The following is a 27,140-nucleotide window of genomic DNA, read 5'->3' on the forward strand; positions in this document are numbered from 1 at the left end:
CATGGGATTTCTTCCTTCAAAGTGACAGACCACCAAAGTAACCTTTTGAACAGAATCCTCCACGTTCTGACTCCCTCCTGCCCCCCACAAGGTAGTCTCACTTTATAGCCCAGGATGGCCTCTAACTCATTATGTAGCCTAGGCTGGCATCAAAAACTCATGGCAATTTTCCTGCCAGAACCTGTCAAGTGCTGGGATTACAGATGTGAGTCACCATGACATGGCTCTTGTTAAGAGCAGGTCAAAAGACCCTTGTCCCATGACAGTGATCAGTCAGACTGGCTCAGCCCTGTCTCCTGGGACTGGGAGACTTCAGACCTCTTGGAATGTGAACTTTCAATCAATCTCAGAAAGCTGGGAGAATTCTGGAGAGATGGATCAGTGATTGAGTTTTTAATGTTCTTCCAGAGGATAGGAGTTTGGTTCCCAGCATGCACATGGGATGGGTCACAACTGCCTGTACCTGCAGCTCCAGGGGACCCAATGTCCTCTTCTGGCCCCCGCAGGCACCTGCACACATATGTACATACACACACAGACACACACAAACACACACACATTAAATCTCAAAGTAGTTATTCTGGTATCAAAAGCCAAGCCAGCATGTTCCTGGATGTGCTTAGACTGAACACACACACATACATACATACACACACACACACACATACACACACACACACACACACACACGAGGGAAGAATGGCAGGGGAACTAGGAAGCATATAAAATCTCTGGCTAGGCTAGAGCGGAGTTCCCTAAGGAACTCTTTGAGATCATTTAATGTGGGCTCTCCATGGAGCAAACTGTAGGTTAGGTTAGAATCTCACTACAGGTACTAGCTGCCTAACTTGAGACATAATTTAATCTTTTGACCTTAGTTTTCTCATGTGCAAATTGGAATCAAGACAGCATCATGGAACTGCAGAGATGGCTCAGTGGTTAAGAGCACTGGCTGCTCTTGCAGAGGACCGGGTGTGGTTCTCAGCACCCACATGGCAGCTAACAAACTCTAGTTCCAGGGGATCTGACACTCTCTTCTGACCTCCAGAGGCATTTCATGCATGTGGTACACCTACATACATGCAGCCAAAGCATTCATACATATAAAATAAAAATAAATCAATCAAAAAGAATTTTTTTTTATTTGGCTTTTTGAGACAGGGTCTCCTTGTAGCCCCCAGCTGTCCTGGAACTCACTGTGTAGACCAGGCTGGCCTCATATTCACAAAGATCCCACCTTCCTCTGCCTCCAGATGCTGGGATTAAAGGCATGTGCCACGATGCCTTTAATCCCTAAATAATAAATATTTTATTTATTATTTTTATTTTATGTGTATGAGCATATTACGTGCATGTATGTAAGTACACCATATTGTACAGTGAGATGCTGGGATTAAAGGCATGTGCCACCATGCCTTTAATCCCTAAATAATAAATATTTTATTTATTATTTTTATTTTATGTGTATGAGCATATTACGTGCATGTATGTAAGTACACCATATTGTACAGTGCCCACAGAGGTCAGAAGAAGGTGTCAGATCCCCTGGGACTCGGATTGAGGACAGTTGTTGGCCACCATGTAGATGCTGGGAACTGAACCCAGGTCCTTTGCAAGAGCAGCCAATACTCTTAACCACTGAGCCATAACCCCAGCCTCTATCCTTGAATACTTTTATCTTTTTTCTTGGATAGGACCATATTGCACACAAATCATTTCATCCAAGAAGGCTAGCCATTATCACTTTTCTGAAAATTGAGTGCTAACTGAACAGCAGAGGGATTTTTTTTTTTAAAAGAAAAGTCAAAATAAAAATATACATTGGATATGTTGGTGCATGCCTAAAATTCCAGCACTTAGGAGCTGGAGATGGAAGAATCAGCCTAGAGTTCAAGGCCAGCCTGGGCTATAAGACTCTGTCTCAAATATATACATGTGTGTGTGTCTCTGTGTGTGTATAAATGCATATATATATATGTATAAAGTCTTGGTTAAGGTTTTTCATATCTAGAAAAAGGATGCACTGGTATAGATAGATATATCGCCAAGATTAAATAGGAAAGCAAAGTGTAGACTAGTATAAGTAGACTAGGAGACTATTATGCTAAGCATTAGCAATGAAAGGAAGGGAACACAACAGTCACTTGAGCGTACATAGTCTCTGGAGGACAAAATTAATGCCATTGGCTGTGAATGAAAGGAAAGCTGGGTGACTATGTACAGCAAAAAGACTTGTTAAAATGTTGATGCATTCACTTTGAGGTGATTGACATGTATAGTATTATCAAAAGTTTAACTTAAAGAATCAGTGATACAGATTCACATTTCAATAACCATTTGAACTAAGGGTCGTGTGTGTTTCAAAAAGATTCTTCACAGTTTGGAAGTCTTTCAAGATTCAAATTCTGAAAATCTAAATGTATATAAAAGCAGCCTTTAATCAAATGCCTGGGACTATGTTGTTTTGCTGTGTAAATATAACAGTTTAAATTTTTGATAGACAGAAATTGGGCTGTTTCTTATGTTTATTAAGAATGAAAGTGTTTTGGACATATTTGTCTCCTAGTGAATATAGGCACATGTGTGTCTTGAGAATATGGGAGGGATTGCTTGTGTTTGAGTGTGTAACACCATCCCTTCAACATATCCCTACTGATAGCACACATAAGCCCCTACATAGCACACATTCCCCATGGAAACACTGGCCTAAATGATCTCTTTCAGCTCTGAAATTCACAGTGGAAAAGACTTGAGCCCAAATGTTCCAATGTTTTCATAAAAATTTCTTAGATTTTACTATGAATGTTGCCTTTAATGCAGAGCTTTCAGTGAACAGTGTTTCAGAAACAGTGTTTTAGAGCTCAAACTTGTATTTTGTTTAGATCATATTGGGATTTTTTTTTTCTTTTCTAATATTTTTGGTCTTTTGGAGAAAGGGTCTCCATGTAGCCCCAGCTGGCCTGGCAACTCACTATGTAGATCAGGCTGGCCTCGATCTCACCTGCCTTTCCCTCCCAAGTGCTGGGACTAAAGGCCTGTGCCACCACACCTGGCTAAGGAATTTTTCTCTTTCTAATGTCCTTTGATTACTAGTGAGGTCAAAATTCTAATATTCTCAAGACACACATGTGCCTATATTCACTAGGAGACCCTTTAATGAGGCTGCAAGCAAAAATAGACAAATGCTACCTGGGGGATCCAAAGAAATGTCAAATCTCCAGGCAGGTTACTTTGATTCCCAGTTCACAAGGATTTTTGAAGGGGAAGGCTACGTGAACCTGAATCAAGTGAGGAGACGGCATATGATGTTGGAAGCCAAAAAGAATCTAGGCAAAGCCTTCATCCCTAGTAGTGGTGAGAAAAAGCCGTGAGTATTTGAGGGAAAATGTCTTACATAGATTTGCACCTTTCTCTAGCCTGAACTCAATGTTTTTCTGTATGACTTAATTTTTAAATATGGTTATCTTTAATGGAGACAATTTGGGGGGGTATTGCAAACTCACAGGTAATTTAAAATATTTTATCATATTAAATAAATTCTTGATTACCTATGTTACTGTTCTCTTTGTGTAATGAAAGCCAACTAAATAATGAAAAAAATTGTCAAAAACCTTTAAAGAGTCAAGATGGAGGTAAATGCCTTGGGTTACCATGTCTATGCCTTTGATTACGTTTTTCTGCTTAAGTTATAAATAATATGAAATTATAAATAATATGAAACTCTTTTCAGGCAAAAGATAGTTTATCTTTACTATATTATTTTAAAATCATTGTGAAGATATGCTCTTGGAGCATGCCAGTATTTTAATTATGGCAGTTCTCAATGTGAAAGTAAAGTGTTTTCTTACCATTGAATCACTGACTTAGAAAAACAAGACTTTGTAATCAGTGCTATATCATGTCACACAGCTAGGATTTAAAATATGACTTTCATTCACACTTGATAAGTTTGTTTTCTCAGTTTAGAATTTATAATCGGTGAGGACTGATTGAAATTTAATTTCATACTTATTTACTTGAAATTAGTGAATCTCCATTTCTATAGTTCAGACAAGCATCTACTTCTAACAGATAATTTTATTTTTAAATGAATGAATGGAAACTATTCTAACTTCTTAAAGATTATGATATTGTGGATCATTTGAAACAATTCTAAAAAATTAAAAGCATAGTCTTATCTCAAAATATGAGACTTTGAAAATGAGAAAAATTAGTTTAAAAATGAATAGAAATTGATATTTTTTTCTTACTAGAGTCAGGCAAGTCTATTCTATCTATCTATCAGCTATCTATCTATCTATCATCTATCATCTATCTATCTATCTTCTATCTATCATCTATCTATCATCTATCTATCTATCATCTATCTATCAATCTATCTATCATCTATCTAGTCTATTTAATCTATCGTCTATCTATCTGTGTATATGCATTTCTGCTTTTTTCAATCCTTAAAAAATTTGTTCAAAAATTGTGGTAATGGGTTAGAGAGATGGCTCGGTGGTTAAAAGCATGTACTTAGTTCTTGCAACGAGGAACTGCATTTGGTTCCCAGTGCCCACATGGGGTGGCTCACAAACACCTATAATTCCAGCTTCAAGGGGTTCTGCTGCCTCTCACCTCCATTGGCACCTATACTCGTGCACAAACATACAATTAAAAAGAAAATGAATATTTAAAAACAATAAATAAAAATTGTGGTGAAATATGGAATGTGAAATTTGACATTTTAATCTCTTCCTTTATAAAACCCAAATAATATTCAAGAAGTGGATTAGGAAGCTACTATGGAACAATAGGTGGTCCCATCCCCTTCTTCAGTGCACAGCTTAAGCCCAGGGACAAATATGAGCCCCCCAGAAAGAATTTATATACCAACCCAGGAAAAAAAGGAACTGGATATGGGTAAGATATTCTTCATACTTTTATAGAATTTGTTTTTAATTAAAAATTGAAATTTCTGAACCCTGAATTCACTATTACTTATTTTCTTCTTTAGCTATGCAAATGTTACCATAGGCCAACAGTTTTCACACTCTGCTGATTTTTATGATGCCCCAAAACTAAATTATAAGGTAAAATGATCTCTTTTGAACTTTTCAACATTTGTTTTATTTGTTTGATTCTGAGAATTTATTCACAATCTGATTTTGTTTTGTTGTATCTCTTTTGATCACTGGAATGTGTGCCTGTTGATTAGCAGTATTTTAGGTCAGTAAATCCCATGTTCTGCTAACATGTGACCACACTGTAGCAAATCCATAACCCTTAAAGCATTGCTTTGTAATAATGCCCATTCAAATCACATAGGGTGATGGTTAAGATTTCTGATGAAGAGGCCACATAACAGATTAATGTAATCAGAAGTCTTGGGGGAAAGATCTTGGTAATTTTTAATGTAAATAGATTATCAAGTGATCCTATGGAAATTAAATTTTAAGAGACACTGTCTAAAGGTTGCATAGGGTAGTTAAATGGTCAATACTACTGTTAATATGTGGAAGAGGAAGGCAAATTGCTAAGAACTGGTGAAAGTTCTCCAGAGAAAGAGGACACACCAAGCAGGAGGGGAAACTCTAAGAGAAGCAGGAAACTCTGAGGGAGCTCCCGCCACTCCTGCCAGGGCAGCTGTCTCCTCTTGAGTATTTAGATCATATTTACATGTTTTCCATTCAGTTTGATGAATGATGGTAATATAAAATTTCATATTTTCAAAAGATGCAAGAAACATCAGAATTCATTTCATAGTTACCTTTCTAAATTTGCATTCCACAGCATGTTTGTTTGGTATTTTATCAGGAGCTAGCAATTTCTATACTTGGTATTCTCACATAGAAAGGATTGCAATATAAGAAGGAAAATAGCCTTTGTTTTGCTTGACTATTAGGTAGCTAAAATATAACAATATAAAATATTATAATATGGGGCTGGAGAGATGGCTCAGCAGTTAAGAGCATTGACTGCTCTTGCCAGAGGACCCGGATTTGGTTCCCAGCACCCACGCGGCTAATAAAAGTTCCAGAGGATCTGATACTCTCTTGTGATCTCTGTGGGCATTGCAGGACAAGGGTGCACTTAATACATGCAGGAAATATACTCATACACATAAAATAAAAATAATCAATAAACATAAAAATTATAAGCACTAAGCAATTTTCGTTTTGGGTACTAAATATTGATATTTACTAAAGACCTACCATGTGTCAAGTGTTATATAATCTTATTTAATCTTTAACACATCCAAGGGAAGAAAGTATTTTCAGTTACGTTTGAAGATATGGCATTAAAAGGGTCAGCAGCTTCCCCCAATCCTCTGAAAAATGCTAAAGAGCAGGAAGGAGCTGAGTCTGACCTAGAGATCTGTCGTTTTCCTTCAGCATATTGATGTGATGGGAATTTGTTCAGGGGATGAATTTCTCTATTTCAAGTAAATTTATATCCAAAATGAGTAATCGGAGTTGTACTTGTTTGTAAGTACACATATCATTTTATCATAAAAATATAACTTAAATGCTTTAAAAAGCATACCCAACAGTGTATACTTTAGAATATATACATGTATAATTAAAATTTGGGTTTTTTTGTTGTTTGTTTCTTTTTGAGACAGAGTCTTTCTGTAGCCCCAGCTGACCTGAAACTTTCCCTGTAGACCAGGCTGGTCTCAATCTCACAGAGACCCACCTGCTTCTGCCTTCCGAGTACTGGGATTAAAGGTGTATGCCACCATGCCCAGCTTGAATTTTAAAGGTGATTTTACTTTTAAATTGTTTCTGATTTGTGTAACATGCTGCACAGTTTCAAGCTCTTCCATTTACAGAAAGACACTGAGGATCACCACCGGTTACTCAAAGGGTCACCATTCAAGTTGAATCTTCATCCGAGGGACTATTTTGACACTAATCCTTATTTCCTGGAAAAACCTTTACCTCCAATTAGAAGAGAAAAGAAGAAAGAAGTACGTTTAAAGCCTTTTAAGCCCTCTTCTCCTGGTAAAAAGGTAAGCTAAGAATTTTGAAATGAGAAATTAGTAGGGCATGGTGGCCTGTGCCTATAATCCCTAGCCTGGCACTTGGCAGCTGAGGCAGGAGGATCCTAAGTGCAAGGCTAGCCTGGGCTACCTAGCAAGAGCAGAGGGAGAGAAGAAAATGGGGGGAGAGAGATGAAGAAAGAAAAATGAAAATTTGTCTTTTGCTGTCAAGTTATTTCATTACCTATGTAAATAATAAACCTTTGTGTGGACGCTTACAAAATTGTATAAAGCCACCACTGTCTTAGTCTGTTTCTTCATTGCTGTAACAGAACACTCTGACCACTACAAACTTGGGGAGGAAAGGGTTTATTTATCTTACATCTCCCAGGTCACAGTTCATCAGGGAGCCCAAGGTAGGAACTTAGGGCAGGAACCTAGAAGCAGGAGCTGGAGCACAGGCCATGGAGGAATGCTGCTTACTGGCTTGCTCCCCTGGCCCCTGCTCAGCCTTTCTTATGCTACATAGGCCCACCTGCCCAAGGGTGACACCACCCACAGTGTGCTGGGCCCTCCCACATCACTCATCAAGAAGATGCTCCTCAGACATGGCCACAGGCCAGTCCAATAGAGGCAATTCCCCAATTGAGGCTCCCTCAACACATGTATGTCAAGTTGACACTAAAGCTATCCAGCACAATTGACCCCTTGTCAACTTGACACACAAGCAGCACTATTAAACCATAACTTTCCAATATCTGTCCCCAAGATATGATGTTAATATCACAACATAAGACAGTACAACCTTAAAAACCCCACAGTCCTTAAGAAAATCCAAACACTTAAAAGTTAATAGTCTCTTTTAAATGTCTCTTAACTGTGGGCTTCTCTAAAATCCAAAACAAGTACTGTCTTATTTCAAAGGGAAGAATAGGGCACACCTAAGCAAAACCAAAGTCCAGCAAAGTAGCTTGAGGCTGGACGTCTCGGATTCACTCATGATCTTCTGGCCTCAAAAGGGTTCTGGCAGCTCTACTTCTCTGACTCTGCCATCCACAGCACACACAGCTAGTCTCGCAGGCCCAGGCCAGCTCCATCCCATACTATTGCAGTCCTTGGTGGTTTTCCCATGGTCCTGGCATCTCCAAAAAGCTGGGGTCTCCACTGAAACTGAGGCTACACCTTCACCAATGGCCTCTTCTTGCCTCTTGGTGTGCAAAGCCTCAGATTCTCTCCATGACCCCTTAAATCCTGGGGTCTTTGCTGCAACTGAAGCTGCACTTTTACCTATGGCCTTTCCTGGCCTTTCAGAGTGCCAAGCCTCAGCTGCTTTCTGTGAATCCTCGTTCTTTCAACACCAGAACCATGCAGGAGACTCTTACACATTACCAATTCCAATTTCCGTCTTGAGATGGAGGCTTGGGCCCCTTCTGGACCATAGCTTTTGTGACAAGCCTGATGAAATACCTCCCAGAAGATGTTGCCACAGAATGGAGGTGCGGGTCCCCTCTGTGTGCTGGCCCTGAGGAAATACCTCCTAGAAGACTTCACCTCAGTGATGCTGGTCTCTTGTTACTTACAGCTGATTTTTCAGCCCCAGCTAACCAGCATCAATTGTCCCAGTAAAGCAAAGGTTTTACTTCAGGTTCTGGTCTCTTCTTAACCACAGCTGATTCTTCAGCCCCAGATGACCAGAACCCACAGATTCTCACTTCAAAATCTTGCACAAACAGCCCTGATAGTCTCTACTTCCCTTTGAAGCTTCACAAGCCAGGCCTCCATTGTCCGCAACTCTTTCAGCCTAACTGTTCCAAGCTCCACAGCAACAAACTCTGAGCACACAATGGCTTTTCCAGCTCAAAGTTCCAAACACTTCCACAGTCCTCCCCAAAACACCAAGGTCAGATCTGGCACAGCAATACCCCACTTCTGGTACCAATTTCTGTCCTGGTTTGTTTCTTCATTGCTGTGACAAAACACTCTGATCAATACCAACTTGGGGAGGAAAGGGTTTATTTATCTTACATCTCCTGGGTACAGTTCATCAGGGAGCCCAATGTAGGAACTCATCGCAGGAACCTGGAGGCAGGAGCTGGAGTACAGGCCATGGAGGAATGTTCCTTAGTGGCTTGCTCCCCTGGCCCCTGCTCAGCCTGCTTTCTTATGCAACATAGGCCCACCTGCCCAGGGGTGGCACCACTCATGGTGGGCTGGGCTCTTCCACATCACTCATGAAGAAGATGCCCCTCAGGCATGGCCACAGGCCAGTCCAATAGAGCAATAGAGGAAATTCCCCAATTGAGGCTCCCTCAATGCAGGTGTGTCAAGTTGACACTAAAGCTATCCAGCACAGCCACAAAACAAGGCTAGAGAGTGGGTAAAGTTTCTGCTGCTCAAACATGAAGAGCTGAATATGGATTCCCTAGCATCCAGGTAAAGGTGAACCTGGCAGGATGTGCCTATAACCTCAGTGCTGTATGTACGGTAGGGGAGGAGACAGGATGATGAGGGGCTTGCTGGCCAGCCAAGCTAGTCTAAATGGTGAGATCCAGGTTTAGTGAGGCACAGTTTCAAAAATAAGGTGGAATGTGGTAGAGGAAGACATTCAACATCAGTCTCTGACCTCCACATGCATACCACTGGCAAGCACATCTGCACTCATACATATACCACGCACACACACAAAAAACATGACTGGTGTGAGATAAGGATAATGTCATAATGAAGCAATTATTGACTGCTTCAAAGATGTTTGAATTTTCAATGAACTCTTGAAAGCCGTCTTAAATTTTTTAACTAGTGATTAAAGTTAAGCCTCTTGCTGCTTCAGAAGTTTATAACAAGTTAGAATAAAATGAAAAATTCTCTGACAGCTTATAAACCTTTGTTTGTCCTTGGTCTTTCTGTTCCTGGGAATTCCTGATCATTTTCCCTGTGACTCTGTTACAAACTTATTCTTTTTATCTTGACTTGTAAGATCTTTTCCTATAGTAAGAACACAGATATATTTTTTGTTATTGATATTGAAAATAAATTTTTAGTTTGCTGCATCCCTGGCTTTGATTTGTGCTGATCAGAATCTTAAAAATTTGATGATGTCAAATTGTCAGGCTTTTGTGGAAGTTTATGGTATTTTTAGAATGGCTTTTTAAAACCATCATCATAACCCTCTTGATTTCTTACACTAAGAAATATCTTTGCATTTAATTCTTTCTCTAAATGTGTTATGATATTGAGAATTAGATAGAGATCCAGCTTCTATCTTTTCTAGTTCCAGCTTGGAAGCAGGAAGGAACTTTGATGGTTGGGGAGAGATGGAAATGTTCTGTTTTGTGGTAGGGCTGTGTATGTTAATAGGGGTAGTTTATTGTCTATTAGATTTTAATGCAACTGATTAAAAATTGTCTCCTTAGTGGACTAATTCTTTAAAAGTTTTTATTTTTTATGTGTATGAGTGTATTGCCTGTATTCCTATAAGGGCATCTGTGCATGCAGTGCCCACAGAGGCCAGAAGAAGGCATTGGATCTCCTGGAAATTGGAGTTAACAGTTGGTTTTCAATGGTATGTGGGTGCTGGGAATCGAACCCTAGTCCTCTGCAAGAGCAGCCAGTGCTCTTACCTGCTGAGTAGTCTCTCCAGCCCCAACAAATTTTTAATGCCTCTGCTTTAAAGTGCCATTGATCAAATGAGAACAATGAGAATCAAAATTCTCATTTTTAAGAATATATTTTTGCAGTTGCTTTCTAGTTTGGTGGATTTGTTTATTTCTGCCACACCACTTGTAATTGTTATTATAGTTAATGTTGGGTGGTCTAATATTCTTTAAAACAGGCTATTCATAGTCATTCTGTAGAACTTCAGAATTATTTTAAGTTAAAAAAATCAGAAACCTCCGATAGGGGAGTGGGGAGATAGCTCAGTGAGTAAGAGTACTGGCTCTGAAAACATGTGGGCTGAGTTGATTCAAATCCCTAGTGCTCACTTAAAAAACCAGACATGACTGTGTGTGCCTGTAATCTTAGCATTAGGGAGTAGAGATGGGTGAATCCTGAGAGCATGGCCACCAGGAAGGGAGAAAGAGTGAGGTTTTGGTTCAGTGAGCATGTCTGTCTCAGGTAATAAGGGAGGTGATAGAGGAAGAAACCTGCAGTCATGCTCTAGCCTCTGCATGGTCTTGTACATACGCACACACCTGCACACATAAGTGCATAAACCACACATACACATACAAAACACATACACATGAACAAAACCCCTCTGATACATTGCTACAAAATGAAATGCAGTTTTTATTGAATTAGCATAATTGTAATTGGAATTGTCTGATCTAGAAATAAAACATTTGCAAAAGGCAAGGTTCCTGTCAGTAGTTCCTTCTTTATATTAGTTGTCTCTGTAAAAACATTTGATTTTTTATGATAAATATCATGTCACTAAATGCTCCTATGTTCTAATAGATGTTTTGTTAATTCTTAGGTTTTCAGGCAGCTGCTATTTGCAAGCAACTTTATACTACTTTCTTTCCAGTATGTCTACATCTTACAACATGGTCATGTTCAGTTTCTTAGGTCAGGAATAGTAACCATCCTTGCCTAAATCTTCACTTTAATAGGGATATCGCCAGCCTTTCATTTCTATAAGTACCCAAAGTAGGAATAATCAGGAACACATACCTCATTTATTAGATGCTTATTGAGTATCATCAAATGCATGCTGCATTTGATCAAATGGCATAATTTATTAGATCATCTTTTTATGTTTTTCCTTGTTTTATTGTGTTTTGTCTACTGGCCTGGAATTTACTGTGTAGACAGGCTGGACTCAGCCTCATAAAGATCTGCCTGCCTCTGCCTCCCAGGTGCTGGGGCTAAAGGTGTGTGCTGTTTTTACTTTTATAAGGTGACTAACAATAATATAGTTCTTAGACTGACTCATTAATGCTGTGTTAATTTTTAAATATACTGCTACATTTTGCTTCTTAGTATTAAGAATTTTTGCACCAGTTTTCTTTTGTGGGGATCTAAAGGTCCCACCTTGCAGAGGTCCAAGAGGAAGTTACTGGGGTGCGGCCTGACTTGTTTTAAAAGTGTGAAGGATACTTCCGCACTGCTAAGGAGTGCATGATCAGTGCATGACCATCCACCCTCAGGGGGGGAGGGGGGATTTCCAGATGCCTTTATAAGCTCTGTAACAATGGCAATAAATGAGTCCCTGCTTGACTAGGCTTCCTGTTGCGTCTGATTGTCCCCAGTACTGGGGGTGGCGTGGGCTGGCGAATAGCATGCTTACTCATCCCCAATCATCACTGCACAGGGGTTGCTGGCTCGAACCCCCGGCAACTGGCGCCCAGCATGGTGCTCGAAAGATGGTGAAAAGAAGAAAAGAAAGAAGAAAAATGGATTGGGGCCAATCAGGAAGTTTGGGGCAAGTGAGACCTGGAAAGATGGGTAACACCATTAATAAGCCTGAGGACCTGGTGCTTAAAGCACTGAGAGATATGCTTAAAAGCAGGGGATTGGATTTGTCAAATCTGGTAGCTCAAAAGGTTTGGGTAGAGGTGATTCATTTGGCTCCCTGGCTACTTGGGGCTAATGTTTTTACTGGGGATACATGGGATTCATGGGAAGAGTTTGAGGAAGAAGGCAGAAATGCAACAGAAGTAAAACCAAAAGCGACCAAAGTAACAAGCGGCACCTCGGGCATGCCCTGGCTAGCTTCAGGGCCTCCCAGGATCCATGAAAACAGGACCCATGGATGCCTTTTTCAGAAGGGCGGGGCAGAGCAGAATGCACGGGGTTGGCGGCAAAGCTGCCCGCCCTACCCGCCTTGAACTAACGCATGCACGAGTCACGGGCCCGTGTGAAAGCTGGGCGGGGGATTGGGCAGCGGTGCATTTAAAAAAAAAAACACCTTTGGCAGTGTGCTCCGGGATGGCTGGGAAGGCCCGGTTTGGGGAAGGTGGCTCGGTGGGGGAGGGGGGGTCCATTCCATGGGCTGCCAGGGACCCACCCCTCCCCCCGGTCCATTCCATGGGCAGCCAGGGATCCACCCGCCCCCGAGTGTTACAGCCTCGCCGGCAGCAGCGCTTGCTGAATCCTGGGGCTGACGGAGCCCTTAGTAAAAGCCTACAATGTTTTCACTGATGGGAGCAGATTTTGAGCTGCAGTGGTAGTATACCTGGGGGCAGATGAGAAACCAAAAAGGTATGTCCACACTTGTGATGGCTCAGCTCAATTCAAGGAACTCATGGCCATTGCTTTCTGACAATATTCAGACTCATATGCTCCTTAAAGAGAGGGAAGCCCATATCTTCTTACAGCATCTTAGGGGGCACCAAGGATTGCCCAGGCTTTTATACCAAGGCAATGCAGAGGCAGACAAGATGGCTTATTGTGTACAGGTACTGCTTCTTCAACAGCCAGGGGTAAACCCCAGGGGACTCAAGCCCAATTCCTTGTGGCAAACAGATGTCACACACTATGCTCCTTTTGGAAAGCTTAAGTATATTTTATATTTTATATTTCCATCAACACATTCTCACATGCCTATTGGGCTACTGCTCATACAGGAGAGAAGTCTAAACATGCTCAGTCTCATTTTCTCCAGTGCTTTGCTACGTTGGGATTGCCCCAAAGAATTAAAACTGATAATGGGCCATGTTTTGTGAATAAAAATTTGCAAGATTTCTTCTCACTTTGGGGAATTCAACACAAGACAGGAATTCCCTACAATTCCCAAGGTCAAGCCAGGCCGCACCCCCAGTAACTTCCTTTCGGACCTATGCAAGGTGGTGCCTTTAGGTCACCACAACATCCTGAGGATGAAAGAACATAATAATAACAAAAATTTTAAATAAGTTACAAGCCTTGTATGTTTGTGAAAATAAAGAAATAATTAGGACAAAGGGAATGAGGATTCCTAGGTTAGGAGTAGAAATGTCAAATAAGATACCAAAATCAGACCTTGGGGAGAACTTGAAGGTTGAAAGGACCAGATCCATTGCTAACCATGGGTCGAGGCTTTGGGTGTGTCTACCCTACAGGAGAATCAAACCCCATGTGGGTGCCTGAGAAAAACCTTAAGTGGGTAGGCCAGGATCCGACTGACTAGCATGACGATCCATGGACAATAGTTCATGAGACAAAATTCCTCTTTATTTATATCCATCTGAGGTGAAGGACCCAGTTCCTTGGCTTCATTGCCAGTCAGCCTCTTTGCCTTTCAGACAGCTGGCTGATTGGCTAAAAGGTACATGTTCTCAGAAGTATTTCTGACTTGCTTTGTTTCTCTTGATAATGCTTATCTTTAAGTGTCTTTACCAGATAATTCAGCAACAGAGGACCCTTGGAACTGCCATGGCCCACCTCCTCATGATTATGGACTCCCCCAGGAATATACCCCCTCCGGTTGCCCACGCTTGGCTAACCGAGTTAGGCAGAGACTAAGACTGTCATGGGCTGGCATTATCCATGCGGCTGTTCTTAATCATGATGCATTTTTAGCTAAGGATGGGTAAGATGTCCCATGACAAGAACTCCTAAGACAGGACATGCACATGGCCAGGTGCATGGTCCAATGATGGGCAAGGCTTGGTCAGAGGTGACACAACCTAAGACAGGAAAAAATGCATAAGATTAGAGAAAGGAGATAGCCGTCTCTCCTCAGGGAGCTGCCTATGAGGTGGGTAACAAATAAAAATAAAAGGGGGAGATGTGGGGACCTAAAGGCCCCACTTTTCAGAGGTCCGAGAGGAAGTTACTGGGGCGCAGCCTGACTTGTTTTAAAAGTCTGAAGGATACTTCCGCACTGCTGAGGAGTGCATGAGCAGCACATGACCATCCTTAAGATACACCCTCCGGGGGGGGGGATTTCCAGATGCCTTTATAAGCTCTGTAACAATGGCAATAAATGAGTCCCTGCTTGACTAGGCTCCCTGTTGCGTCTGATTGTCCCCAGTACTAGGGGCGGCATGGGCTGGCGAATGGTGTGCTTACTCATCCCCAATCATCACTGCGCGGGGGTTGCTGGCTCGAAACCCCCGCATTCTTTTTCCCTAATTTATGTACATATATGTGTCTGTCTCTGTGTGTATGCCACATGTATATGGGTTTCTGAGGAGGCAAGAAATGGTGTCATATTTCCTGGAGCTGTAGTTACAGGCCGTTGGGAGTCACTTGACATGGATGCAGTGTGTGCTCCTAATTGCTGAGCCATCATCTTTCTAGCCCCTCAGTATTTTTCTTCTCTTTCTCAGTCTCTCCCCCACCCCCATGTGGTTCTGGAGATCAAACCCATGATCTTGAGCATGGTTGACAAGTGTCATTGAAGAGCTACATCTCTAACTGAGCTATGTCTCTAACCGTGCATCAATAACTTAAAATGATTGTTTTTAGAAAAAATTCTTTGTTCTGTTTGGTATAAAATGTAGCTGCTAGCACATTAAAATAATTTTGGAGGTTTCCTTTTATATCAATTTAAATAATACTGGAAAGTTCTGTTCCACATGAAGGCTTGAAGCAACCCATGTGTGAAGTGTTCTGTGTTTTTAGCCCTGTTTCAAGGGTGACCCTTGTTAGCCTTCTCAGGTCGTCCCACTTCTCCACCTGTTTTCTCTAACTTCTCTATTGCCTTTTGTTCAATTTTGGTAGCTTATATATTCTTAATCATTGGTTTCATTTAGGCTTTAAAACAATGAGAGGTGGAGCTGGAGAGATGGCTCAGCGGTTAAGAACACTGGCTGTTCTTGCAGAAGACATAGGTTTGAATCCCAGCACTCACATGGCCTCTAACAACTGTCCATAACTCCGGTTCCAGGAGATTCAACAGCCTTTTTTGTCCTCTGTAGGCATTGCATGACACGGGTGCACTTACCTACATGCAGGCAATACACGCATACACATGAAAATAATAAAATATTTTTAAAATGAGGTGTATAAAATATTTTATATTTTTGGAATTCCATTTAAGTATGGATTTATGATTCCTCTATTTATCTTAGTCTTGCTTTTTAAAAAAGACTTTATTTTTATTTTGAATTATATGTGTCTCTGTGTGTATAGAGGCCAGAAGAGGACATTAGATCCCCTGGAACTGGAACTGGAATTATAGGTGGATGTGAGTCTTCTAATGCAGGTTCTGGGAATTGGACTCCGGTCCTTTACAAGAGCAGTGCATTCTCTTAACAGTGGAGCTTTCTCTCTATCCCCTTATCTTGTCTTTAAAGCATCATTGGGTGGGTTTATGAACCATATATATTTTTAATTTTTCTCTTATATTTTTAATATATTTTACTTTTCTTAAGATTCCTTATAGGTTTTCAAGATAATTCATGTGCTCTCAATCTGGAAAACATGCAAAGATCACAATAATATCTCCTTCATAGAAGATATTTTGAGTCATTTGAGGCTCCTTGACATGGGTGCACTTACCTTCATGCAGACAATACACACATACACATAAAATAAAAATAATAAATAAAATATTAAAAAAGAAAAGGTATATGTATATTATTAAATGCTATCTAGTTTCAATCTCCTTGTATTTTTGCCTTGCACATTACAAACAAAAATATTCTTTTATGGTTGTGAGCCTGAGCCTTTAACAGCTGCACTAGCTCTCCAGCCCACAAACAAAAATATTCTTAAATGGGTTGTAATTCCATAGAGTAAGTTTCCCTTCCTCTGTCCCTCCCTCCCTCCCTTTCTTCCATCCATCGTTTCTTCCTTTCTTTCAATTTTATTGCTTGGGATCAAACCTAGGACTTCACACATACTAGGCAAATGCTCAGCCAAGGAGCTATATCCCTAGTTTTTACTGCTTCTGCCTTCTCCTCCTCCCCCTCCTCTTCCTCCTCCTCCTCCTTCCCCTCCTCCTCCTTCCCCTTTCTTTTTCTCTGTCTTGCTCTCTTCTCCTTCTTCCTCCTTACTTTCTAGTTTTCTCTCTCTCTCCCTTCTCTCTCGCCTTTCCTCTTTGTCCTTCTCTTTCTCCTCCCCACCCCTTTCCTCCAAGGCCTAGCTATGTAAATAGCCCAGGCAGGCCTTGAACTTGAGATCCTCCTTCCTTGGGCCTGAGATTATAGGCATGCTGTCATCACATAGAATTATCTGAATTACTATGCAATGTAAAGATAAAAATTCCTAGCAAATCAGTTTAAAAAGTCAAAGTAATTTCTGGTCTACCTTGTGTATAGGTAGAGAAATATTTTGATTGACTTCTCTTATTAAACCATAAGAACAGTGCCGTAAAGTAGACCACATTCTCCTCATACCTTTCATGTCTATGCTGCTCCTTTTGGGAAGATGTCTTCTCACTATCATAGACAGAATTCAGTATAGTCATGCGAATGCTAAGCTCCCTATTCCCTTCTCTATCAAGAAAGAGCTGATTTATGCTTCCTTCCTTCACTAACAGGCTTACCACATTACTAGGTGAGAGCTTGATTAAACTAAAATATTAATGCTTGGTAACAGCTTAGAATATCTTCTACAAACATTTCTGTTTTTATAAAAACTTTTAGAATTATGATTGAACACTGCAGAATTGGTGCTGGGGAGGTCCTTTGCTGGTATTTGAATGGAATAGAACTGATAACTTTCTTTAAATGTAAAACAAACTCCATAGACTAGAGAAGTATACATGAACATCTTCACAACTTAATTTTGTAGAAGCATTTTACACACTTGCATTGAATCATCTTGTTTTTATTTGTAGCCTGGTGGAATGAAGGCGGGAACATTTGACCCTTACCCATTACACTCTGCTGATCCTTATGTGGTTAAATTGGGAAAGATTACTGGAAAAACTGAAAAGATTTTCCATCCACCAAATGGTCCAAAAAGCAGACCCATTGAAAGTATAGTGGCGTTGAACATCAGAAGGTAGGATTATATTTAGTCCATAAACTAAGAAAAATCATTTCTAACTTTTAAACATCTTCAAAGCAAAAAGTATGTATTTATACTTGTAAAAATGGCAAAACCGAATGTTAGAAATCTCAACACATTCCACATACCCCCTTCCTTTATGGGAGGCAGTTTATTATGTCATTTGAGACTACTCGAATGTTTGTTCATGTCAGCATTTGCTAATGCTTGGGGCATCTCAGCAATTGTGTGGAATCCTAATGATCCTGAGAATTCTATCTTAACTGAAATATCCATCTGTGAAAAGAGGAAATATTCTAGTTAATTAAAAATATAAATATAATGCTTTGAGAAAAGATACATGTATATTATTAAATACTATCTAATTTCCACTATTTGTAAGTAGAGCTGCAGGCCCTTTGCAAAGTGTGACTGTAACCTGCTGTTCTCTCCTTCTTCTTGTTATTTAAATGCTCTTTGCTTTAGCTACATGGAACATATAAATTATATAAACTCTTTTTAGCCTGCCTGCTGCATTGCTGATAAGCTGGTTTATTCTGTCTTTCACCTGTTTCCCATTGTCTTTTTTCTAAAGTCTTTATAACTGTTCTCTTATGGATCATAGTCACTTTGTTAGACCTGACATTATAAATTCTTTTGCACATGTAGCAGTATGATTTTTATATTGTTAAAAAAATCAGTATTTTCCAATGGTAAGTTTAATAGGGTTGCTTCTTGAGTATTTGCATACACCAACAGTATTAACTACAGAAGGTTGTGTATATTCTTCTTGCCTTGAATCCTATGATTACTGTACCTCATTGTGTTAAACCTCATTAGGAATATTGCAACCAATGTGTTTCCCATGAAGTCAACTTCTTTGGTGTAACAATATCAGTTATCTAGAATGCAGTACATTCAAATTTTATGCAACAACCAAATTCAAGCACAAAATACTTTAAAAAATATGTAAGTGGCTATGGCATCATCAAATGGTAAATAGGAGTCAAAACTGTGTAATTTATCCAAAGTCTCTGATTTATGAGGTGTTATAACGCAGCACAGATGAAATGAATAGTCCTCTAGATGCAGTATGGAGCCACTTCTAAGACTCTAAGTGTTGCTGATTCTTCATGTGGGCTCAAACGAACAGGTTAATATAATTGAACAGTGATAATATAATTATGATGACAATGCAACTGATTTATAGGCATAACTGTTCTTCAAATTACTTTATTTACAGTTTTGTGTAGTAAAAATATTGATTTTGACTAAGCAAAATTAAAATATTCTGAACAAAATTAAATTCGAACTGTTTCTCTAAGTGACTTTTCTTTATAAAGGTGATTCAATCACTTTGCATGAGGGTGAATTTGTCATTTAAACTGCTGTCTAGCTGAGTGTGAGTGTGGTGGTGCACACCTTTAATCCTGGTACTTGGAAGGCAGAGGTCAGCCTGGTCTACAGAGTGAAGTGAGTTCTAGGTCAGCCAGGGCTATATAGTTAGACCCTGTCTCAAAAACAAACAAACAAACAAACAAACAAACAAACCAAACCAAACCAAAGCAAGCCAAGCCAAGTCAAACCCAAAGCCTTAATGTCTCTTGGAATAATATTCTGCATGGACCAGCTGGTAGAGTACTGGATTTGGAAACAGGAGATATGAAGCTCTTTTTCTGTATCCCTTGGATTTAGCCATGGGTAAGCTACCTATTAGCACTCTGCCAACTTCATCTAATAGAACAGATAATAAAATTGGAATTTTCCTTCAACTAGATGAGACTTTTTTGGTTTTTTTGGGTATTTTTGAGACAGGATTTCTCCCTGTAGCCCCAGCTGTCCTGGAACTCACTATGTAGACCAGGCTGGCCTTGAACTCACAGAGATCTGCCTGCCTCTGCCTCCCAAGTGCTGGGATTAAAGGCATGCACCACCACGCCTGGCCGATGAAACTTTTTGTGGGTATGTAGGAATGTGTTTTTTTCTATCCAAGAACAAACCTGAGAAATTCTGCGATACCCTTATATGTTTAAAACAGAGAAAGATGATTGTTCCTTGAAAAAATAAAAAGGTTTTTGTATGTTCAGCAACTTCAGGTTTATTGACATCTCTTTCTTTTCAGATGATCACAATGATCTGAAATCCAGTTTTTGGTTCTTCTCCACTAATGTTAAAATGAATAAAATTTTGGACACTAGTAGTTAAAATTTATTCCATAATTATTTTTCTTCTCAGAGTTCTAAATGTATCTGACTTTAATAAAATGTCTTCAAGTTGGTGAGAAAATTTTGTTTGTGCCCTGGGGCTTATGGAGTGTTAATCTTAAAAAATATACTAGTTTAAAATGTAATGCAGATATCAGAATGTAAAGATATATTACCTGGATTAATACAATTAAATACACTTTGTTTTCTAATTCTAGGACACTAAATATGAAGAACTACAAGACTGCTTCAGCAGAGTTATTTGGAAGACAATTGGTTTTCTAGATCCTGACTACCAGTAACTCATCTTAAAATATTACAGAATAGATCAAGCATTTAAAAGAAATTTAAACCTGCACTCAATGCCAATATTCTTGATTTTAATGCTATTGTTTAATAAATAGTGTTGGCTAATAGTTTAATATGGGGTTGCTGACCGTGTTTTTAGATCTATGTTTCTAGACTGAAGATAATCTTTAAAATTATAAAATTTTGAAATGTCTTTCATTTGAAAAATTTTACTTATGGTTAAGAAGTTGAGGGTTAGAGGGGATAGGAAGAGATAGGGCCTGGACTGGACTAAAGTACCTAGCAAATTCTTCACTTGTTTCTTAGAGATATTTGAAAATTGTATTGAGAGTTACCCAAGTATTATAGCCTATCAAAACTGTAAGGATAAATATTAGATCCATTTATACTACACAATTAATGTGTATATATGTGGCATTATAGTGAGATGTGCATTTTATCCTGAATGGTATTATGCCTTCTATTTATAACTTGGGCAAAGCTTAAGGTTATTTCTATGGGAGCACCTGGGTAAGCTGACAGGTGGTATCTTAACTAGAGCAATATGAATGAGCTTCTCTTTGGTGGCCTCTCTTGTTCCAAAAGAGCCCCAAAGTGGCTTTCCTGTAGCATCCTGTTTCAGACTCACTCAAGTTCCAGGTTCTCTCTTCTCCTTTACCCACCTCTCCCTTTAAAGGTAACTGTTCTTAAAAGCTAGGGTTCAGGGGCTTGAGAGATGGCTCAGTAATTAAGAGCACTGACTGCTCTTGCAGAGGATCCAGGTTCGAGTCCCAGCACCTACATGGTGGCTAACAACTGTCTATAACTCCAGTTCCAGGGGAATCCAACACTCTTCTGACTTCCATGGGCATTGCATGACATGGGTGCACTTACACACATGTAGATAATAATACACTCATACACAAAAAAATAAAAATAATAAGTAAAATATTTTTTAAAAAGCTAGGGTTTAAGTATATCACTATAGTTCCCAGTGAAATCTCTAACAGAAGAGTTGTATGTGAAAAAGGAAATTTAAAATATTTATTAAAATATACTTGGAAAATCACTTTCCATCAAAGGTGCTGTCTGAGTGTTTGTGCCTCTGCCAGTCCAATCTGTCTCAGAGCTGGAAATCACCCTATACAGAGATGCCAAGACTCTTTCTCTTTGGTGCTTATTTTTCTCAATGGAGAAACTATGTTAAGCCACATCTATATCTGGCTTTCAAAGGAATGAAGATAATACAGGTAATTTTTACCATTGTCAAATTTGTTTTTAAATTTTATGATGAATGTCTTAAAAATATCACTGTGCATAAAATGTGATTTAATGGTCACATGGTCTTCAAAATAGGAATGACTTTACTAGTTCCATACAACCAACTCAAATGTATCGTTATGTATTAATAGATAATACCAAACAAGCTCTGTAAGTATATGTATTTTGAGATAGTGGGTTTATATTTACAGATTTTATTAAAATCTATGCAATTGTCCATTTTGACAGTGTATTTTGTTAGCTGCAACTGTTTATTATTGTGTCTTCTAAAGCACTGTGTGCTCCATAGAGCATCAATGGACAGGGATCTTCTCTGATGCTTTACTGAAAGGAGGAAGAAGTAATAGGGCATTGGCAGATTTTATCTAAGAGTTTACATAATTTTCTCAACTTACAGGAAAGAAAGTGACAAAGCTGGTAGCAGGAATAGTGAAGAATATAAAAAAACTCAGATTTTCAGAGTGTAAGTATAGAATGCACATTTGGTTTGAGTGGTGCAAACTCATTTTCTCACAGTGGTTCTCTTTTTAGTTTTGAAAATACAAAAGCACAGCATTACGTAGTTTCTCGAAAATCCTCTTTATTCAGACTTGGATGCAAATCAGACTCAGAAAGAAGTTAGAGTCAATGGGCAGTGCTGACTGATGTCTTATCTCTTGACTACTTCTAATAACTCTTGACTAATCTATCTTCTTTTCCTTTATGATGTGGTACAACTTGACTGTTTTTCTCTCTTCTACCAGTGAATAAGGGAAGAAATAAACTTGCTTAGCCAGCCATTAATCTGCTACAAATCATCCAACCACATTTTTCAAGACTCAAAGTTGAAACAAAGACTGTAGGCATTAACTGGACCATGGAAGAAAGACTTAACTTTAAGAGAGACTTGAGGAACAAGACATTCTAAAAGCAACAGAAAGTTTACTCATAGTATATTATTTTTTCTGGAAATATTACTAACATTTCTGGTTCCACAAAGACTGCTTGATCCTTTTGTATATAGATGTTGTGGCCTGCCAGGCATGGTGAAGCACACGTTTAATCCCAGCACTCGGGAAGCAGAGGCAGGCAGATCTCTGTGAGTTCCAGGCCAGCTGTGGCTATACGGAGACCCTGTCTAAAAAAAAACCAGAAAAATAAATAAAACAAAATAAATAAATCAATAGATAAATGTTGTGGTTCATGCAAGCTATGCATATGTTTGTATATTGGATGGCTTGTGCTAGCTATGTTGGAACAAACTGACCTCTTGAAAACTTTCCTTATAGACATTGTCTACCATAAATAATTATGAAGACCAAATTAAAGAGTTTTTCCTAGCTATAATATGTGCTTTAAAAACCTATATCATTATTATACACCAATTTGTTATAAATTATAATTTAGTCATTTGGATTCTTATAACAATTTTCTATTATAGTATTTTGTTTAAAATATCAATGAATTAGTAGCTGATTTCTGATAGTGTGCTTACTCTATGCTAAGTTGCATTTCACTGTGATATGCTCATAGTTACTGCATTTAATGTTCATGGACAAAGGAGGTGGAGGCAGAGAAAGTGTGACTCTTGCTGAGAGCAGCACAGCCTGCAGGAGGGAGGCCCGGCCTTCCTGCTGCTGCTGTGAACCATCAGTTTATGAGTAAGACTTTGTTCCCAGGCTGCTGCTTCAGTTTTCCACAGAAAGGATGATTACTAAATGCCTTCAAGTTACATTATTCCCTGAACAGTCTTTGTAAAAATTAGAGAGCAGGGTAAGGTACAGTTTTGCTTGTAGGAAATCAAATATAGAACACATACTACTTAACAAAAAGACTGGGAAGACTCGCTTTCAGTCTTCTCTGCTATGCTCCTTATCAAAGACACTGATTAGAAACCTATGGAAAATAGGTAGAAAACAATAATTACCCCATTTAAAAATCTTCAAAGGAAATTTGGAATCATTACTTAGGAAAAATCTAAAATGCCATCTTGTCTAAGTTTCTTAACGCCTTACCAGATGAGTGTCCAGCCTATGTCTGATTCTCTCTAGTATAATGGCAGCTTGTTTGTTATTTAACAAACACCAAGTAGCTACTATGTTCTAAGCATTATTCAGATCCTGAGATGCAGCAGAGAAGAAAACAGAGATAGGTTAAATGTGGAAGGATGCACCTGTAGTTTTAGTGGCCATGGTTTTCCAGAAATCAAAACCAGACAAAACCACTGCAATATGTATATATATATGTAAATATATATATATATGTAAACCACTGTTCTCACCATCAAAGTAGAAATCCTTCATGACTGGTATCAAATTGAATCCAGGAATATACACAAAAGAATAACAAAGCCTAGTAGTGTTTATTCCAGGAATGCAAAATGCTGCAAAATAAATGTAACAATATCTTAACAAATGTTTGCATCAATAAAAGAAAAAGCATTTGGCAAAATTCAAAAAAGAATTATATAGGTAAAAATAGATGAACGTGCTCCTATGTGCCTAAAGGGCAACCGTGTCTCTCAGGGCATGCCGGTCTCTCCTATGATGCAACCCACTGTGTGACTTTCTAAGTTGTCTGTGGGAATCTTGAGTTCGGAGTGCAAACAAGAGGGTGCTCTGGCTCTTGCTATGAGTAGCAGGCTCTCCTTTCTCTCTGACCCAGGATTTCCTTTGTCCATTAGATTTCACAAGATGTGGAAGAGTAGTAAAATATCAGCTCATCAGTTGGGTGTGACACCAGCTTTTTTTTTTTTTTTTTTAAGCTTTTGCAATTTTATTAGAATTTTAAAGAAAAAGAAATCCTCAGGGCAGGCTGCCTGGAGGAGGTAAAGATAGAAAGACATGAGGCCATGCAGGTTTAGAGCCTGCGTGGGAGGTCAGACACGTGGCTGGGAGAAGGAAGTTTTAGAGAAAGTAAAGAGGTGCAAGATGCTAGGGGTAGCTCAAAGTCTTAAAGCATGTTCAGTAAGAAAGGCATGAAGAAAAAAAGAGAAATTATGCTTCCCTGAAGAATTCAGGGAAGGGGGCAACTCACAGACTACCTGGGTGTAGTGAGCAAGTTCTGCAATCTGAGTGCTTAGAAGCCTAAAAATTTTATTACCCATGGCTAGGGTGACAGCAACCAAGGCATTAGAACCTGCAGTGCCTGTTTTCACAAGGATGGTGGCAGGACTTCTCTTGGCCCTTGAGAGACCTGGATTAAGGTGAAGTGTTTCTGCCCTTTCTGCTAGAAAGATAAACCTGGGGGAGAACATGGACTAGTATGCACATGTCTCCATGGGCACGAGATTCTTAAAAGTGTTTGACAATCTAACCTAATTCTAATTTCTATTTTAAAAACTAGTTTAACCATTTACAAGATGGGTGTGGTAGCCATGTCTTTAATCCCAAAACGCAGGAGGCAGAGGCAGGTGGACGTCTGTGAGTTCAAGGCCTGGTCTGTGAGTTCCAGGCCAGGGCAGGCAACAGGAGACCCTGTCTCAAAAAGAAAGAAAGAAAAAGAAAAAAAGACTAGAAAAAGACTATTTTAATCATTTATAAAGTCATTAAATCAGATGTAAAAGTTAATTTAAGATTATTTTATGGGGGAAAAATACTTGGAAAAAGTTTTTAAAGCATTGATTTCTTTTGAAATTTATTTGCATATCTTGGATGGAAGCCATTGGTACAGTTTACTTGAAATTCCTGAAAAAGAAGAGGAAATGTTTTTTAAGATGTGATAGCTAAGTGTACCTTTGAACAATGATTTAAAAACCCTTCTCCCCACCAAAGATGCCTTGTACATATTCTGTGTATATAAGTAACGCATTTTATCTAAAGAACAAAAATTCTAAATGATTCCATTGTATACTAAATCAGATAAAATCCTTATGAAACTAAATTGTATTCAGCGTCATTTTCTCCTTCCTTCCTTTTTTTCTTTCTTTCCTTCCTTCTTTTGATTGGTCTTTTGGAGACAGGGTCTTTCTGTAGTCACAACTGGCCTGGAACTCATTAATGTAAACCAGGCTGGCCTCAGTCTCACAGAGCTCTGCCTGCCTTTGCCTCCCAAGTGCTGGTATTCAAGTCATGCATCACCACACCTAGCCTCATTTCTTTTTTTTAAGATTTTATTTTTTTAAATATATGTGTGGGTGTGTGCATGTGTGAGTGCAGGTGTCCCCAGAAAAGTGTGTTGAATCCTCTGAATCTGAAGTATAGGAGGATGTGAGCCATCTAATGTGGGTGTTGGGACCTGAACTTGGGTCTTCTACAAAAGCAATACATGCTCTTAACCACTGAGCCATCTCTCTTAACCCCTCTTTTCATTTCTATACTTTGGTTAGTGGCCAAGAGGCTGAAAGAATCTTACACATGTCTCTACTACTCTGTCAGAATGTACACACCTTTCCTATCAGGAGCCAAAGGCCCACTCCTTGGACTGGAATTGTCTTCATAAGCATCATAGTTGTCAAAATAGAATTTCTCTCTTCTTGAAATATAAGCCAATTTTGATAGAACATTGTTGTGACTGCAAATTTTATCACTTAAATTCAAATACTCTCATTGAAGGTTTCGCATCTCAAATTTTAAGGTATCCCTTTCATTTTCTATACTTATGTAGTTTTCTAAAAGCACTTTGTCTTCAGTAGGTCTACTGATGCTGCTTTCAAATTTTGTGTTTTCTTGACTATGCTTCTTTAGTTCTTCTTTCAGAATCTCGTTGTCTGTCTTAATTTCCAAGACCATTTGTGATAGCATTTCACATTCCTTGCTAATTTCTTCCAAGTTGTTTTTGTAAATGTTTGTTTCTGATTTTGCACTTTTAACTTCTTTCAGGAAATTCTCTTCTGCAGCAGATTGGTAGGTCTGAATACTCTCCATTTCTCTTTCCAACATTTGCCTAGCAGAGGTAGAATCTTGTAGTGTTGTCTCCAGATCTAGTTTTTCCTTTTTAGCTGTTTCTAGTATTTGAAGAAGCAACTCTAGCTCGGTTTTTGCCAGTCCTTCTTTCTCTTTGAGTTGTGTGATCTCTAAATGGCTTTCCTTCAGTTCATTTTCAAGTGAAGTTCTGTCCTTCAGGAGCTGGTGTGTGTTTTTCTCTAACATTTCTTTTTCATCTTGTATCAAGAGAGCATTTGTTTTCATGGCCTCCATTTCTATATTCATTTGATTGTTTTCATTTTTGAGAATGGCCATCTAGCTTTGAGTTTTGTGCTCTTTATTTTTTAGGTGATCTAATGTGTCTACCATTTGTTGCCTCTCCAAGGAAAGTTGACTGTTTTTCTCCTCTACCATTTTATTTTGGCTTTGGAGAACTGTTAGGGTCTGTGACTCGGTGGGTCTCTTCTGGGGAACAAATGCACGAGTATGGAGATGCAAAAATCAAGCAGAGTTTTATTAAACCAGCTAGCTGGGGCCGACCGTCCTTCCAAGACACACAGGTCTGGTTAGAGCGATCGACCCTGAGGCAATTTCAGGTAAAGATTATATAGGCTCCCACAACCATCACACAAAAGCCCACGCTTATACTACCAATAGTTTCAAAGCAAGCATTTCACAAACCAATAACTTCAA

At 39.2% G+C, this 27,140-nt stretch overlaps 2 protein-coding genes across 2 annotated transcripts in view; one reads left to right on the plus strand and one right to left on the minus strand.

Moving 5' to 3' along the window:
• CUNH4orf47 (chromosome unknown C4orf47 homolog) overlaps positions 1 to 20,403 on the plus strand; it is a 26,577-nt gene extending 6,174 nt beyond the window's left edge. Inside the window, exons 3-8 of the mRNA XM_029556403.1 lie at positions 3,149 to 3,367; positions 4,768 to 4,905; positions 5,000 to 5,075; positions 6,818 to 6,997; positions 17,679 to 17,845; positions 20,253 to 20,403. Of these exons, the coding sequence (XP_029412263.1) occupies positions 3,149 to 3,367; positions 4,768 to 4,905; positions 5,000 to 5,075; positions 6,818 to 6,997; positions 17,679 to 17,845; positions 20,253 to 20,319 (847 nt within the window). The 3' untranslated portion in view covers positions 20,320 to 20,403. The remainder of the gene's footprint in view (positions 1 to 3,148; positions 3,368 to 4,767; positions 4,906 to 4,999; positions 5,076 to 6,817; positions 6,998 to 17,678; positions 17,846 to 20,252) is intronic.
• Positions 20,404 to 25,218: 4,815 nt separating this feature from the next.
• The window catches only part of Ccdc110 (coiled-coil domain containing 110), a 70,822-nt gene continuing 68,900 nt past the window's right edge, over positions 25,219 to 27,140 (minus strand). Inside the window, 2 exon segments of the mRNA XM_008853613.1 lie at positions 25,219 to 25,268; positions 25,970 to 26,871. Coding sequence (XP_008851835.1) covers positions 25,219 to 25,268; positions 25,970 to 26,871 — 952 coding nt within the window.

The sequence above is a fragment of the Nannospalax galili genome, unplaced genomic scaffold (assembly GCF_000622305.1).
Source record: "Nannospalax galili isolate Female #2095 unplaced genomic scaffold, S.galili_v1.0 scaffold46, whole genome shotgun sequence".
Lineage (NCBI taxonomy): Eukaryota > Metazoa > Chordata > Mammalia > Rodentia > Spalacidae > Nannospalax > Nannospalax galili.